At 45.2% G+C, this 15,289-nt stretch overlaps 1 protein-coding gene across 1 annotated transcript; it reads right to left on the bottom strand.

Annotated features, from left to right (window-relative positions):
• Positions 1–1,636: 1,636 nt before the first annotated feature.
• Positions 1,637–14,245, bottom strand: Stc1 (stanniocalcin 1). The gene is made up of 4 exons (XM_042697851.1): positions 13,941–14,245; positions 11,825–11,967; positions 10,851–11,062; positions 1,637–4,858 (listed from the first exon to the last, which is right to left on the bottom strand). The coding sequence occupies exons 1-4, from the start codon at positions 14,056–14,058 to the stop codon at positions 4,588–4,590; spliced, it is 744 nt and encodes a 247-aa protein (XP_042553785.1). The 5' UTR covers positions 14,059–14,245; the 3' UTR covers positions 1,637–4,587.
• Positions 14,246–15,289: the final 1,044 nt, after the last annotated feature.

The raw sequence follows: 15,289 nt of genomic DNA, 5'->3' as shown, positions 1-15,289 counted from the left end.
CTCCCTCCTTCCCTCCCTCCCTCCTTCCCTCCCTCCCTCCTTTCCTCCTTCCTTCCTTCCTTCCTTCCTTCCTTCCTTCCTTCCTTCCTTCCTTCCTTCCTTCCTTCCTTCCTTCCTTTGCTTCTTTCCTGCTTTTCTTCCTCTTCTTCTCTAGCTTTCCCTTCTTCTCTCTTTCCCTTCTTTCCTCCCTTCTCTACCTTCCTCTCTCTATTCCTTTTTTGCTTCCTCCCCCTTTCTCTCCCTTCTTCCCTTCCTTCTCCCCTCCTTCTTCCCTCTCTCCTTCCTCAAAAGCTTAGTTCATGCTGGCTTTGGGTGAGCATCAGGAATACAAGGATGACTAAGGCCAAATAGTCATCTTTGAAAGCGGGATGCAGTGCAAATCGGCTACATGTCTGGCTATACTGGGAAAGTCTAAGTGGTGATAGGAGCTTTGGTGGATGAAAAGGAATGATATCTGTGGTGATAATATATAAAGGAATGAGGTAGAAAGTCTTACAGTGTCTTTGGGGAAACAATGCGAAGCTAACACCAAGAGAATCCTGAGTGCATGCTGCAATATATGATCGATATTTTAGGGGGGTCTTTGAAGCAGTTGGGGAGTAAGGTGAGGAAGGGAAATGGTGATGAGACTTGCACTTGAGCGGTACCCCTGCTATGGCTGTGGGGGGGGGGGCTGTGGGGTTCAGGACCGCATTCAGACACATCACTAGAGCTTCCACCGTACTGCTCAATGCATCCTCCCGGGAGCACCAGCAGCGGCAAAGCCTGGGAGTGTGGTAGAAATGCAGACTCTGGGACTTGCTCAGGTGCACCTGTCATTTGTATGAGATTCCCAGGCACAGTGCTTCTGAGAAGGACTGGCTTTTGGAGCCATACTGATGGCTCTAGGAGAGGGGACCCAACCTTTTATCTTCTATCCTTCCACAAGCTTACAAACCATCCCATGAGTTCTGCGACCTCTCTTTGGAAAGACTGATTCGAAATGTTTTTAAAGTTTAGGATATTTCAACAATATGAGAAATTCTACCTCCTGCTCTGAGCCCAGGGCAGTTGGGCCATCATGATGATCCCATGATCTTCCCTCCACCCTTCTAAGGCTTCCTAAATCATTTATTGAAGGTGTCTAGCTGCACTTTGTATGCAGGGGACACATCCATTGCTGGTCTAGGCAAACAGTCAAAGGAGAGGTCTTCCGGCTAGTGAGAACCTTGAAGGGAGACAGTTGCAGAATTCTTTGGTCCTGTCCATGCTTTCTCCGAGAGAAAGCGAGGTTCTAGGGTTGGATTGTTGGATGGTTTATAGAATGTAACGCTTTTCCCAGCCTTGGAAGGAGTTTGGGTGTCAGTTTTATCACGAGGGTAATGGAAAGCAGTGAATGGGTAGAAAGAAAATTGGAACACATTGATTTAAACCATATTCATTTTCAAATTGACAATTAGTGACTTGGAAGAAAATCAATCAACCAGTGACTTCCTATTCAGAGGTGACACTGATCAAGATGCACTGTATTCACAGACTGACATGCTGAACTATGACCCTTTTTACACTTCCTTAAAGATAATTAAAAAAATTAAAGAGATTCTCATTCAAGAAGCTTCCGAAGAATAACAATGAAAGACGTAGGGGGAAAACCCAATAAAACGTAACATTTTATTATTATTATCTTAGAAGGAATTCACCAAAGGCTTCATATTATGCTATGGCATCTTTAATTATAAAAATAAGCAAATAAAATAACTTGCATCTGTCATTACCATGATATGTTTCATAACCTTTATATGCACACGGAGCTTAAAAATGTAATTTAACAATAAATAATGACATATACCAGATATGCTCACTGTTTATTCCAGTACTCAGCCAAAAAAAACCCTAAATATCATTTAAATTATAAATACATAATGCAAATATAATGGCACAAAAATGTCTAAAGTGCAACCAAATCACGATAGAGAAATCAGACAAAACTGGTCTAGGTTAGTCCCCTCTCCCCCTCCCCGCCATCACTCGGTAGTAAACACAACAAGAAGCTTTGGGAGCTTAAGGAGGAGTTGGAGGGACTGGGGTGAGAAGAAGAAGAGAAGCAAAAAAACCAAAAACCAAAACAAAACAATTAGCAACATTGTGAGAACTGCTTCTTTCTGTATGTGTCGATATACGATATACTTATTGCAGCTACTGTGGGGAGAAAGGGGATCATGACCATTTGAAGAGGTCATTGCAGAAAGTGGGGGAGTGGGGAATGAGGGAGAGAGAATCGACTGGTTGAAATAAGAGGGAATTTTGCTAGAAACTCTCGTGAACTACTTATCACTCTGGGGTCCTGGCTTAGTGGGGTTTGCAAAATGGACAACAACAACACACACACTTGATTAGCTTTTCTGGTTCAGAGAACTCAGCCTTGCCTGGGGAGGGGCGTTTTGGGGGGTGGGGAGGAGAAAGAAGAGAGTCTAACTTAGAATATGCTCTACCTGATTTCCAAGAGGCTAAGGCAGTGTCCATTTGTTTGGGACCTGGGGATGGGACAGTTCTGAGTATAAAAATGCCCTTAACAATCTGATGTCAGCACGCTTAGAGGCGGTGTGGGGACGAAGGCAGCCATGTTTGTGCTGCTGCGGCTGCTGTTGGATCTGCTGCTCTTATGCTTGGTCCTTCAGCAGCACATTACTGGTTTTAAAGGCTTTATGGTAAAGTTGTATTGCTTTTCTTTTCTGTTTTCTTTCTTTCTTTCTTTCTGGAGAGGTACCCTCCTTCTTCCTCCCACCAGGGTCCCTTATCAATCGATTTGGTTAACTCTGAAGTTTAGCCTAGTGAGAGTCAAGCACCAATAGTTTCTACCCAAGTGAGCTTGGAGTGGTCCCTGCAGAACTACCCCTCCTCCCTCCTCCTCTCTCAGCATTGACCTTTGGTGGGCAGTGACACTTGTAAGGGGTTATTGGGTTCAAGGACAGTGACCCTGAGAAACTACCGTTGTTCATAGATAGGTTAATCGTTTGGCTTTAGTGCCTGCCATCTTGTAAACATCACGGCAGAAATGATCAAACCACCAGCTCGTTTTCTTTTCCTCCTTTCTCTTTCCTTTCCTTTTTTCTTTCCTTTTCTTTTCCTTTTTCTTAATTTTAAGATCCTACAAGAGATGGTCCAGCTGCCAGGACTACTTTAGTGGGCAGCATGCTATAGGACAAAAATGTAAGAGGAGTTTATTAAGGCTGGACAGCCCAGGGTTATTTATACTCCCTCAGCCCCAAGTCCCCCGGACTAAAGACTCAAAGGCTGATTGACTCATTCCCGATTGACTCAGTGGAAAAATCTCACACATCTGCCAGAGTGCCAGGCACTGATGGAAGGTGGGGTGTTAAGAACTGCCACCTTCCGAGGGTATAGTAGGCCTTAGCATTGTCAGCGGTCCAAGCCCAAAGGGGTGTTCTTCAATTGCTGTAATTCCCAGTTGGATGTGACAGAGCTGTTTCAGGATAGGTCTAAGTCAAGTGTAGCCTCTGGGTGGAGGTGGGCTGGGAGACTAACATCTTACCTAAGGTCCTTCAGATAAACCAGTTTGTTTTTCCTATCTCATATATAGGCCCATCTTAAAAGTTCTGATGTTGAGTCAAAACTATTTCTACCCCCTTAGTTATAAAAAAGGCCACAAGGAGCATTTATGTGGATATCTGGAAGTGAGATAGTTATTCCATTCCCAGGAAAAAAAATAAAGCTAAGTTACAAAACTAAATCTATATGCAATAAAGTTATTATATACTGCTTTGTTTAAGCAGAGTCCTCTGGAATTTATGTACAGTACATTAGTTTTCAGCTATTTATATTCCACAGTTAGACCTTAAGATTCTCTGGTTTTTTTTTAAGACAATTGTTAAAGATACTTTTAAAGCTCTGAGCAGTTACAGTACATAAAGATGTTAGATTTTGTGTTTCATTCGATGCAAGAAGTTGCAGGCCCAAAGTCTGGTTGGAGAGCCAGGCTTGAGCAATTTGGTAAATGTGTCAGAAAGGAAACTAGACATCGGAGGATCGAGACCATAAGACACTACTAGCTCATTAGAGATCAAGAATTCAAACATGATATTCATATTCGTCCATGGCCAGCACAGATTCATAACACGAATTCCACTTAACATCTTTATGAGCATTGAAGACATGCATTTAAATAAAATGGTTTTGTATCAGCTAACTCTATGGGGCAACCGTTCTAAAGGGCTCCACATCTTCAAAGTACAATGACCAACCAGGCAGTTACTTGAATGTTCTGTGTTTGAGGGTGGTTAGAGAGGAGCTGGGAAGAGATATCATGGAGGAAGAAGATAAAAGAAGGTTACGTTCTCCAGAGGAGAGGCAGAATGATCGCACAGATTCTGTTTGTGGAATGGCTGCCATTGCAGAATTTGAGAAAATGATCACAGAAGCCTAGTTTCATGCAATTTTCTTTAAGTGTGTGGGGGGGGTGGGGGATAGAAAATAGGAACTACTTTAAAAAAAAAACCAAACCAGGCACAGTACACTCAAAATTGGTGTGTCAACACCCCTAAAATGATACTAGTTTGGTGAGGTTATGGATTGAATCTCTCTCCCTGGTTATGCACTCTCGTGGGAGGTGCGTTTGATGTGGGAGGGAGCGTCCCCCTCACCTCGGAGATTCCTGAGGAGGACCTTCAGCTTCTGGGGCTCGTTGGTGCGCCTCCTGTTGAAGTCAGCACGCGGGTGTGTTTGCCCACAGTGGTCCGTCTGCAGGATGTGGAAGAGGCTTGCCATGTTGGGCCCGATTTTCTCCATCAGGCTGTCTCTGATGGTGCTGACCGTATCTTCATCGCATTCCAGAAGGCTTCGGATAAGTCTGTTGTAGTATCTGCATGAGGAAAGGGAATGCATGGTGATAGTCATTTGTAAGACCCTGGCTTGGCCCAGGACGCCAGCCCATACCACTCCAGCTGCCCAACCCTGCAGATGGCCAGTACTTCATCAGCGGCAGTGGCATTTGCATTCCTAACTTACACAGTATCTTTTGAGTCTGAGCGCTGTGCTCCCTGGGTTTATGTCATCATGCAAGACAACTCCACCTTCGTGTTCTAGTTCACTAGGTTTAGATGCCACTTTGCGCAGAAGGCTGACTGGGATGTGGCATGTTTGAGCACTGTAGAATTTTAGCACTACATGGGACCCCAGAGATGCTGTAGCAGCCTCTTTTTTTTTTTTAATGGAGAAGAAATTAAGGTGGGATGGCTGAAGTGACACTGAGTTAATGGCAGAAGTGGGATTTCATCAAATACAACAAATACAATCAGGTGACTCCAGCAGCCAATGCTTATGCTGGTAGCGAGCGAATCTGGACTTATAGTTGTTTGGCTATGGAGTTGTCATTTTCCTTTTTCTTGGTGGTATAGGTGTTCAGCCACATGAGCACATTAGTGCTGATTTTGACTAAACTTCTACCTAAGCCCCCTGTCTTCAGTGGCCCTTACATTTTTGTTCTACAAAATATACTTTGTCTCATAGTCAGCCAGTCTTAATAAAGGCTAGTACAGGAAGTGTTTTTCATGTTTCCTCCAAAATGCCACTAAAGTCAGAACACGAGGTAGTGAGGATATTTAAAAGGGAAGATGAATGGTCCTTAAGGATCCATGCCTCTGTAACTCCATGAAAACATCTCTCATTGTGCTGGATTTTATTGGCCTCTTCCTTTTTTTGGATTTTTTTTTTTTTTTTTTGGTTGTGGGGCTTGAACTCTGGACTGGGTGCTGTCCTTCAGCAATTCAGCTCAAGGCAAGTGCTCTACCACTTGAGCCATAGTGATGAATTGGAGATAAGAGTCTTGTAGACTTTGCTGTCAGGGCTAGTTTTGAACCACAATCAGCTTCCTGAGTACCTAGGATTACAGTGAGCCACTCATGCCTGGCTTTTTTGAATATTTTACAGATATTAGGTTACCATCTCAGAGACCGTTTTGGATGCTTCCATGATTAGGTTGTTTTCATGACTAATCTGGACATTCATTAAAGGCAGGATTATGTCCTCATTTCTTCTATCTCAGACATGACTAAGTTTCATCAGGCTATCCTGCCTGCTTAGTGGAGATTTGCAAATTTACTTGTGGCTATTAAGGAAATAGAACTTAAAACAAAAAGCCCTATAATTCCTTGCAGTAAATCATGATTTTCTTAATACAAGTTGTAGCTCTAGGTCTGGCATACTTTTGAAAAAGAGAAAAAAAACCCTTGTATTTAGTATACATTCTCTTCATCAGTGGAGCAAATTCTTTACAACTCCCCCAAATGATGAAGCTAAGTGTTATGGCTCAGAAAGGATTAAATTGTCTTAACATTTAGAATGTAAGAATGACTTTGTGCTGTCCCCTGGGAGACAGCTCAGGTATTTTCCAATTCGAGTTGGGATGCCTGTGCTCCATTTTGAGGTGACAGTTAGTTAGCAGAATGCATTAGCCCTGCATTTCATTGATAGGAGACTCTCCTGAGGATGATGACCTGCTGTACTGATGCGAAGAAACCCTTTCCTTAGAGGAGCCTAAGGATCTCTGGGGCCCCGGGGGTCTTCCATGAAAAGAAACCTGTTTATTTTTAACTCACCTCCCAGAGTACAGGATCAAACATCTTTCCAGAATAACTTAACCCCCAGAGAGGTCCTTTCAAAGAAGGACAGTAAATAGAGTGGAACATGGATAATTAAGCAAAGCGTTTGCCCTTCTGTGTGGGAGAGAATGAAGAGTAGTGGCTGGGTCATCCACAGTCCTGGCTGTTACCAACCCCCCTGCCTCTCCCTGCCCCTCCCCCCCCCCCCCCCCCGGACAATTAAGTCCAGCTGTGAGCAAAGCTGGGATTCTCTGGCACAGAGGACGATTTTCCAACCCTTTGGAATGATAAAGCTCATGAGCCAAGCAGAGCTTACTTGGATGGAGAAATGGGGAGAGAGCTGGAGTTGGAACAATTTAGAATAAACAACTTGGTACCAACAGTTTCAGACGTTTAAGTACACTTGGATGTCGAGGCATCCCGTAACCCCTGGGCTCTGCCAGGACCTGGATCCCTTGGATGACTATGTCTATTTCAGAGGGTAATTAGTTCCTCGAGGATGAGGTCTAGCAAGGACTTCAGAATTTAGAAGTTAACCCTTCCACTTTGAAAGAACCACTCACGCCAGATGAGCACCCACACAAGATGGGAAAAGTGTCATCTTTTCTTAGAAAGAAGCAGAAAGAATGGAAAATTCTTCTTAGAAAGAATCAGGGCTATGTGTCTGGATGAAGAGGTTTAATCCCCTTAAGGAAACCACACTTTTCTGCCTGGCCTTATAGCTTTAGGCTCGTCTGGTCCTTTGTGTCCCCTCTGTCATTTACCCATCTCTGCCTTTACTGTGTCATTCCTTGATGATTCCTGCCCGAGCTCAGCGTTTCTTGGCAGTGACCCTCACCAGCCGGACTGCCTTCGGTGGTCGAACTCCAAATGTATCCCTTCCTTACTGCTTCCTTTTTGGAACCCTATAAACTCAGCTTCTTAAAGTGGAAAAAATGCATGGCTCCTCAGACTAAGCATATGTCAGGCTATCTTGATGTCAGATAGCTAACCCTCCCATCTCCCTTAAGGCTGGAACGTGACATTCACTTCTGGAGTACATTGGCCAATGAGATCTTTCCTATACAGGTCACCCAGAGACTTAGGTTATTTAATATGTTGAACATCCAGCAAAAACTGCCTTAGTAATGTTCTTGTTATGAGTATAGATATGGGAAAACATGCCTATTTTTCTTTGAAGAAAGTGAGTGTAAAATTAATTTGTATACATCATGATGTGTATATATATATATATATATATTCAATTATGCTTGATATTCTATTTTTGGTTTGTGAATATTTCTTGCAGGATTTTTTTTAACGGTTGCCATTTTTTGAAGTAGAAATCAAAATAGCTTGGCTCAAAGCCATGATAATTCTGGGACCAGCTCTGTTACTTACAAGCTGTGTGACCTTCAACAAGTCCCTTCTCTCTCTGAGCCTCCTCCATTCCTTGCTCAGGAAAGTGAGGCCATCAGCCCTGGGCAGTGGCAGTCTATGTTTCCAGTCTACACTTTTATTCTTACTTTAAGTAAAAAGAGTACAGCCTAGAGCAAGCCCCTTCCTTTCCCAGGGAAGTTAGGGCTAGTTAAGATTCTCTTCTTCATTTTTCTAGCACTGATGGTGGGTGGAGGGTGGTACTTCAAGGATTTGGTGGGCTAAGTGTTCTGACCTCTCAGCATAGAAGGACCTATTAAAGCATACTTTCTTCCCAATTGGAAAAGTCTGTTCCTGCCTTTTATTTTATTCCCCCCCTCTTGGTAGAGAATAAGATCAGATATTCTCCATAGCTACTCTTTCAGCCATGCTTCCCCAAATACACACATACTGCCTAGGAACGTTCTGTGTGAGGGTTTATAAATAGTCCTTTGTTTCCCTTGATCAATATTATTCTTCTGTTTCCTGTTCCCTATCCATGCCCCAGAGAATTGGACGCTTTGCCAGTTTTCCCACTCTGGGTCTGGGTTGGTGTAATTGGTTCCCAAGCCTTGCATGGTCCTGCCTGTTTGACCGTTTCCACCCCCCCACCCCCTGCCCTGGCATAGAAGGATCAGTTGGCACAGTCAGCTTGGGGAATATTTCAGTTCCCTTTTCTCTTCTGGGTGCACCTCTGTCATGGAAACCTTCCTCCTCCTCCCCCTCCCCCCACCCTAGTTCTGTGTCCTGGTCTAGTCACAGAGTCTTGGATTCTCCCAGCTCCAAATCTCATGCTGGATAAGTCACAGGAAGGTGGAATGAACCTGTAACTACTTCCTTTTGCGATTCTGTGCCAACTGGCAGCCAGTTTGCATGTGTCTATGGTGGGACAGAGGCTGGGAAAGCAGGATGTTTCAGGCGGGTGAGGAGCTTAAATAGAGCGAGTCAAGCCCAGCCTGGAACCGGAAATCTCTACAGTCCCGAGCAGGAATAATATTAGCCAACTGAAGTGAAATACTTGGAAAAAGGTAAGCCTTGCATGAGAGAGTCCGTGGTTCAAGAGTTTGCGACTTCCCCCTTGCTGACCTTTCCTATTAAGATCAAATAAGTAATCAAGATAAAAAAGGGAGACAGGCAGACTTCTTTGTGACCATTTTTAGAAGGTGCTGTAAGTAAGGCACCTGTGGAAAGGAATAATGATCTGGTAAAGCATTCTCTTGACCGGTCCTTTTAGGTAAATGGGGGTCCCCAGTTCAAAATCTGCATCTTCTCTTCTACAGCACCTCTCCCTTCCTAAGGGAGAGTACTATTTCAGCTGAAATGAGAGAGATCAGAAGTGTCTTGAAATTGCTTGAAGGCCTTATTATGAATCATATTTGTCACATAATCCTTAAGGATCCTTTAAGGATCTCAACATATGATAATGTCTTTGTCCACACATCCCTCCCTGTTACGGCACAAGCATGGGCTTTGTCCTTAGTTTTCTGGCTAAGAGTTTTTTGTTTCTTTTCCTTAGGGTGAAGGGAGTCTCTGACAAATAGTTAAGCCTGCCACCCCTGCCCCTATGCAACAAGACTCTTCCTAGGAGAATTTTAAAACCAAGATCCATACAAAGAGACACGCCACTCAACGGCCTGATTATCTTGTGCTGAGAGAACTGGTTAAAAACCTATGATAGAGTAGCTTCCAAGTGAGGCCTTCACAAGTGAGTTCCATAAATCGACTTGCAGTTCTGAAGGGACCTAACCTGTAGTCAAGATGAATTAGAAGTTTTACAAAGGTTACACGCTGGGGGGTCTTAACCTATCAGAAGGGGCAGCTGATCTTCTACCTGCATGCACGTGCTTATATGACTAAATCACCCCCTTGCCCTCACCCCTCCAAGCTCCCAGGACTTGGCTGTTACTACTCTCTGAAGAAAGGTAGCAGAACCCTGGCTAGGGTATTAATCTAGGGAATCAGAAGAACATTGATCTTGGTGAATTATATGCAAATATTCATCATAGAAATTCAAGAGTGAGAGTGAAGTTTTCGGCCTAGAGCATTCCACAACTGGCCTCTATTACCCCTAATCCATCCACACCCACCCTGGAATTAGAGTGCCAGCCCTCCAGACATCAGAAGTCCACTCCTCAGCTGGCACAGACCATGAACCTGAGGCACAGCAAGGCCTGGTGCTTAGATACAGTAGGAGCTCAGTGACTTGGGGTCACCTGGGAGCATGTGATCTGGGAAGCCATTGATGTGATCTCAGACTAGAGAGATGGGATGACATAAGGCCTCGAAGGGAATGTGAGAATGGTCCTGGCTAGCCATTGCACTTTTTTTTTTTTTAAATGCAGAGGCAATCCAGCTCTCAGGGAAGTGAGATGGGCTGTTCTAGGTTATCTGGTGAAATATCTGGCTGGCTTAGGACTGATGGGAAAAGTGTGCAGATTCGATAATCATCTGCATTATGACATTTGACCAGGGACTTAAAAAAATATGGCCAATTGCTCTGCTTGCAGACTCATAATTTCAGACAAATCTGATGCCTGAAAAGGTGGTTTCCAGAAGCTTTGCCATTTCCTTTGGGCTTATGTCAAGAAGTGGACAAAGAAATTGCACCCAGGGATTGCTGCAAATGAAGCTTTCTGCTAGCTGCATGGAAAGACTTTTCCTGTAACAGTGGGGGGAAAAATCCAAGCTGCTTCAACTGTCACAACCAATCACAAGCATATTTTTCCTGCAAAAGCTGGGAAGACTGCAGGCTAAAATAAGAGCGTGAATGTGGCAATTTAACACTCCTCCCGGTCTTGTTCTGCCAGCCAGCGCCCCCTCCCCCTCCCCGGACTGCAAAGATGGGGGCCCAGTTGGTACCTGTTGGGGAAGTGATTGGGCAGCTGGACAACTTCCGTGATGGCTTCTGGGTTCCGCTTGGCAATGCTGCACATGTTTAGCTTGCTGTAGCACTCTTCCTGCACCTCGGCAATCATCCTCTGGAAAGTAGAGCATCTCCGAATGGCGACGAAGACCTTGGCGGTGACCCCGTTGGCAATGCATTTTAAACTCTCTTTGACAAATGCTTTTCCCTGCCATCGAGAGGAGACAGGAGGGAAAGCTTTAGCTTGACCTGACAGAACAGTTGGGTGGACAACATGGGGCTGGTATTATGGTGGGGTGGGGTGGGGGGTGGCGGGGGCGTGCTTTGGTATTACATTGACACGTCCTTGCCATTAGAAGAATGTATGCTATGGCTAAGAAGGAAAACATAAAAGCCCAAACCAAAACCCTTTCTCCCTGACTATCTTGAGAATTGAACAGTACAGAAAGAAGATGAAAAAGAATTAAAAGAAAAAGGAGGCACCATTAGTAATCCCTCTGCAGCTTTAAAAATCGTCCTAACCCAACTTTCACACTCTTGGTATTGAGACCTTAATCCTTCAGATTATCTAGCCTAGCATGTTAAGTCATACAACATGCACTACTTTGTTAGAATATTTATTTTATTATATTGTTTGTTTCCTTTTGAAGAGATCAAGATTTTTCCCCTCAGCCTCCTGACCCCCAGACTTTGCCACCTCCTTCCAGTCACACATGGGGGTGAATCTTATCCAGAACCTACTTCCTGGCCCAAAGCGTGGTGTGTGTGTGTGTGTGTGTGTGTGTGTGTGTGTGTGTGTGTATGTGCGCGTGCGCACACGTGCGTGTGAGCATGCACCCTGGGATGGTATTTGGAGAAAGAGGTTGGAAAACAGGGCTGGTTCTCTCCAAGACCGGTTCCTAAGAGTAATATCCTGTACTCTTGTTGAAGACACACAGCCAGTGGGGACAGAGGTCATGGGCCTTATTACCTGAGTGTCAAATTTGGCAGCGCTGTATAAGAAGGATTTACAGATGTCAAACATTCCATCGGTGTCACAGGTGGAGTTTTCCAGGCAGGCAAACGCCCCGCAGCCAACCTGCAGGGCACTGTTGAGGCAGCGAACCACTTCAGCTGGAAGAGACAAGCACATCCAGTCTGGGTCAAACCAAGGGGGTCGGTCCTATGAGAACAGAGGCCACGTTGAAAGGCAGGGGATGGGAGCTGATCTCAGAAGTCAGTGCTGAGGTGAGGGCCACTGGATAGGCCCATCTGGAGGATTAGAGGTGAGCGAGGAGGGTGGACCATCCCTGTTGCTTCTAAGAGCCAGCAGCCAGGAAGCTGGGATGAGTTCTCCTTCTGAGACTCATTCTCTAGGTCTCGTGACTACCTACATATTGATGGTTGGAATCCAGGCAATGCTTCCTGACTGCTCTCTAGAAGACTAGAGAATCTAGCTGGCTATTTAAAAAAAAACCCACACTGGAATAAAAGTCATAGGATTCAAATCCAAATGTCAGAGGGGAATTGGCCAGGAGTCTACTTGAAGGGAGACTCCAATTTGGGGCTTTTCACTTACCCTTGCTTTGGCAGAAAGAAATCTGTTCTATGCCTCCCCCCACCCCCAAACCCCTTGACAAGATAGTCTTTAGAGGTGTTTAGAGGTGTGGATCATCTCTCCTAGTACAAACCTTTTATTTTTACAAAGAGAAAAGAAGCAGGTGTGCAAGAACAAGGCCAAGGCACCCCCTTTGCAAGAGCGTGGAGGGGGGGGGTGAACCCTGCAAAGAACTTGCATGAGGCTTTTTACATTGGGGATAAAATTTCCCATAAAAGTAAATTCTCTCCTACAGAAAGGGGTGGGGTGGGGGAGTGTTCTGGCAGGCAGGCAGCTCCGGCAAGAAATGATCTGTAGCCTTCGTACAGGAGGATTCTCCTGGGAGATCAAAAGCAAGCGAGGCTCTCCGAGGCAGCCCCACCCCCTCCCACCACCCGCAGCCTCTGGGATGTTACAAGTCATTTCCCTAATTATATATTTCCACGGATTTCAAATTATAACTTTGCTTTAAGCAGTTTTAATATGCATTAGGGCTGCTATTGTTTTAGGCAAGCTGGAATTGTGAATCACAGCATCTCTATAGCAACAAAGTACAAAAGGAAGTGGGGTAGAGCCCCTCCTCTGGGCAGGGACCTGAGCTCCAGCAAGGAGAGTCCTCCAGCAGGGCCCTGACACCTGCGATGCTATCTTGGCTGACAGGTGGGGAGGGGGGGCAGAGGACAGAGCTGGGAAGGGGCATGCAGAGGGCTCCAGGGACAGCGGTGTCACTGCGGGCTTCGTAATGCCCTTCTCCCTTCAGAGGCTCATTAGCTGCTCCAGGGAGTCAGGGCGAAAGTAAGACCACCACCTTGGAGAAATAGCTGCTTAATTTCACAAATATTCTCTCCCCCACTTTCCTTAGGGGCTCTGGATCCTGGGCTGCCCAGGGGGTGTTTGAATGGAGCTCAGCGCCGAGGAGGAAAGGCAGTGGTGCTGGGGGTGGGATGTTGTAGGGTTTGCTCTGAATCCACCCTGGGTTTGTCAGATTTGAGCATTAGGGTTCTGAAGAGAGAGAGAGCTTCTCCAGGTTGAGGCAGAGAAGTCAAGTTACAGGGTTTTCAGGGGGGGGGGAGAGAGAGAGAGAGAGAGAGAGAGGCATGAGACAAGCCGTGTCTCACCTTAAGACCGGCTTCTGGAAAGTATGGAGTGCGCTTTGAAGCATGCCAACATTCAAGGCTTTCCATGCCCCCTCCCCCTCAAGAGGGTACGTGCCAGATTTCAGGCAATCAGGCTGGGCTTATGCAATGAAATACCCTCAGCCGAGCGCCCAGCTTCTTCGGTAGTCGCATGCAATCATTAAACAAAGGAGCTCTACTTCTTAAGGCTATTGGGTTACACTGGCAGTTTATTGCCACCAGGCATGAAGTACATTTATTATCAAGATCAGCCACCACAGGCACAGTTGCAAAAGTGAGAGGTAAATGAGGGCAGCTCTTTTTTGGGGGGTGGGGTGGGGTGGGATTGGGGGGGGGGAGAAGAGAAAATGGGTCCTGGGTTGGCGCTGGCTTACCTGAGGTCTGAGATGCCACCCGGGATTTCCTGGGGCTCACAGAGTCATTCTGCTCTGCCTCATGGCTTGCAGAAACGCCGATCACCAGCACCAGAAGTACTGCTGAGTTTTGGAGCATTCTCTGAGAAGTTTCCGCTAAGTTGTTGGTTTTTTTTTTTTTTTTTTTCCTTTCCTCCCCCCCCTTTCCTCTTTCCCCCTCTGGGCTTGAGTGAAGATGTGGATCTGGATATGCTGAATTCTTAGGTGGGGATTTGATGAGGATTTTTTTTTTCTTTGCTGCTGCTGCTGCTGCTCCTCCTCCCCCCCTCCTCCACCTCCTCCTCCTTCAGCTGCAGTCGCTGCTTCTTGAACCTCTCTGGCTTTTTGCAAACTGGGGGCCTAAGAGCTGCACCCAGGGATTTTATAGCCGTTCTTATCGGTCCTGGGGATCAGGGACCAATCAGATCCCTCAACTGGTCTGTTTAGCCAATAGGAGGACACGCTTATTCAGCTGGAGCTTTTTGACTTCTTAGAAATATTTTCCAGAAAATTAAAAGTACCTGCTGCCAATATTTTATGTGTGTGTGTGTGTGTGTGTGTGTGTGTGTGTGTGTGTGTGTCAGTAGGGATGTGTGAAAAAAAGCTATACTCATATAATTAAATGATCATTTTGTATTGGTTAAATTAGAGAGAGATTGTGAAAATCTCTCCTAAGTGCCTTTGAAATGTATTCCTTTTTTTTTTTTTAATAAATGAACGACTGGGGTTGGAGCTGGGTGGCGTGGTTGGGATAGGGAGATATAATCTGTTGAATTAGAATTGAGGCAGAATTGAATCTAATTTACAGCAGGTTCAGTTTCATTTGACCAGTGTTCTCTGTAATATCCCCAATTTTTTTTGCCTGTATGTGATCACATGTACTGTGCACCCATGATGTCTTTCTGTGGTTCGTGGGCATCCTGAGTTCTTCTATACATGCATGAGCCCTCAGGAGGGGTGGATGTGAGTAGAAAAGCCCTGGTTAGCTGTGATTTTACAGTTCTGAGCTGTGGTCCCAGCTTCTCTATTGATCTGTATCATGACCTTGGCCTCATGCTTTTACTTTACTTTTCCATTTGGTAAATGCCAACATTGGGACTCTGTGATTTCTTACACCTCTAAAATGACCCTGATTCTCTAGTGACAGATGAGAAGACTTCTGTCTTCTAAGCAGACCCGAACACTTCAGGAGTGTTAGTTACTATAGGCATGTGCATGCACAGCTCACACTATACTCAACAGGGAGACATCAGGAATGCCTGAAAATTAATAAAGTGTGTATTCAAGCCAAGCAACTTTATAATCACGTTGAAACAATAAGCTGGCCAAAG

The sequence above is a fragment of the Dipodomys spectabilis genome, unplaced genomic scaffold (assembly GCF_019054845.1).
Source record: "Dipodomys spectabilis isolate Male_0828 unplaced genomic scaffold, ASM1905484v1 ptg000229l, whole genome shotgun sequence".
NCBI classification, from domain to species: Eukaryota; Metazoa; Chordata; class Mammalia; order Rodentia; family Heteromyidae; genus Dipodomys; species Dipodomys spectabilis.
Note: the sequence above shows the minus strand (reverse complement) of the source record. Positions and strands in the feature narration are given on the sequence as shown.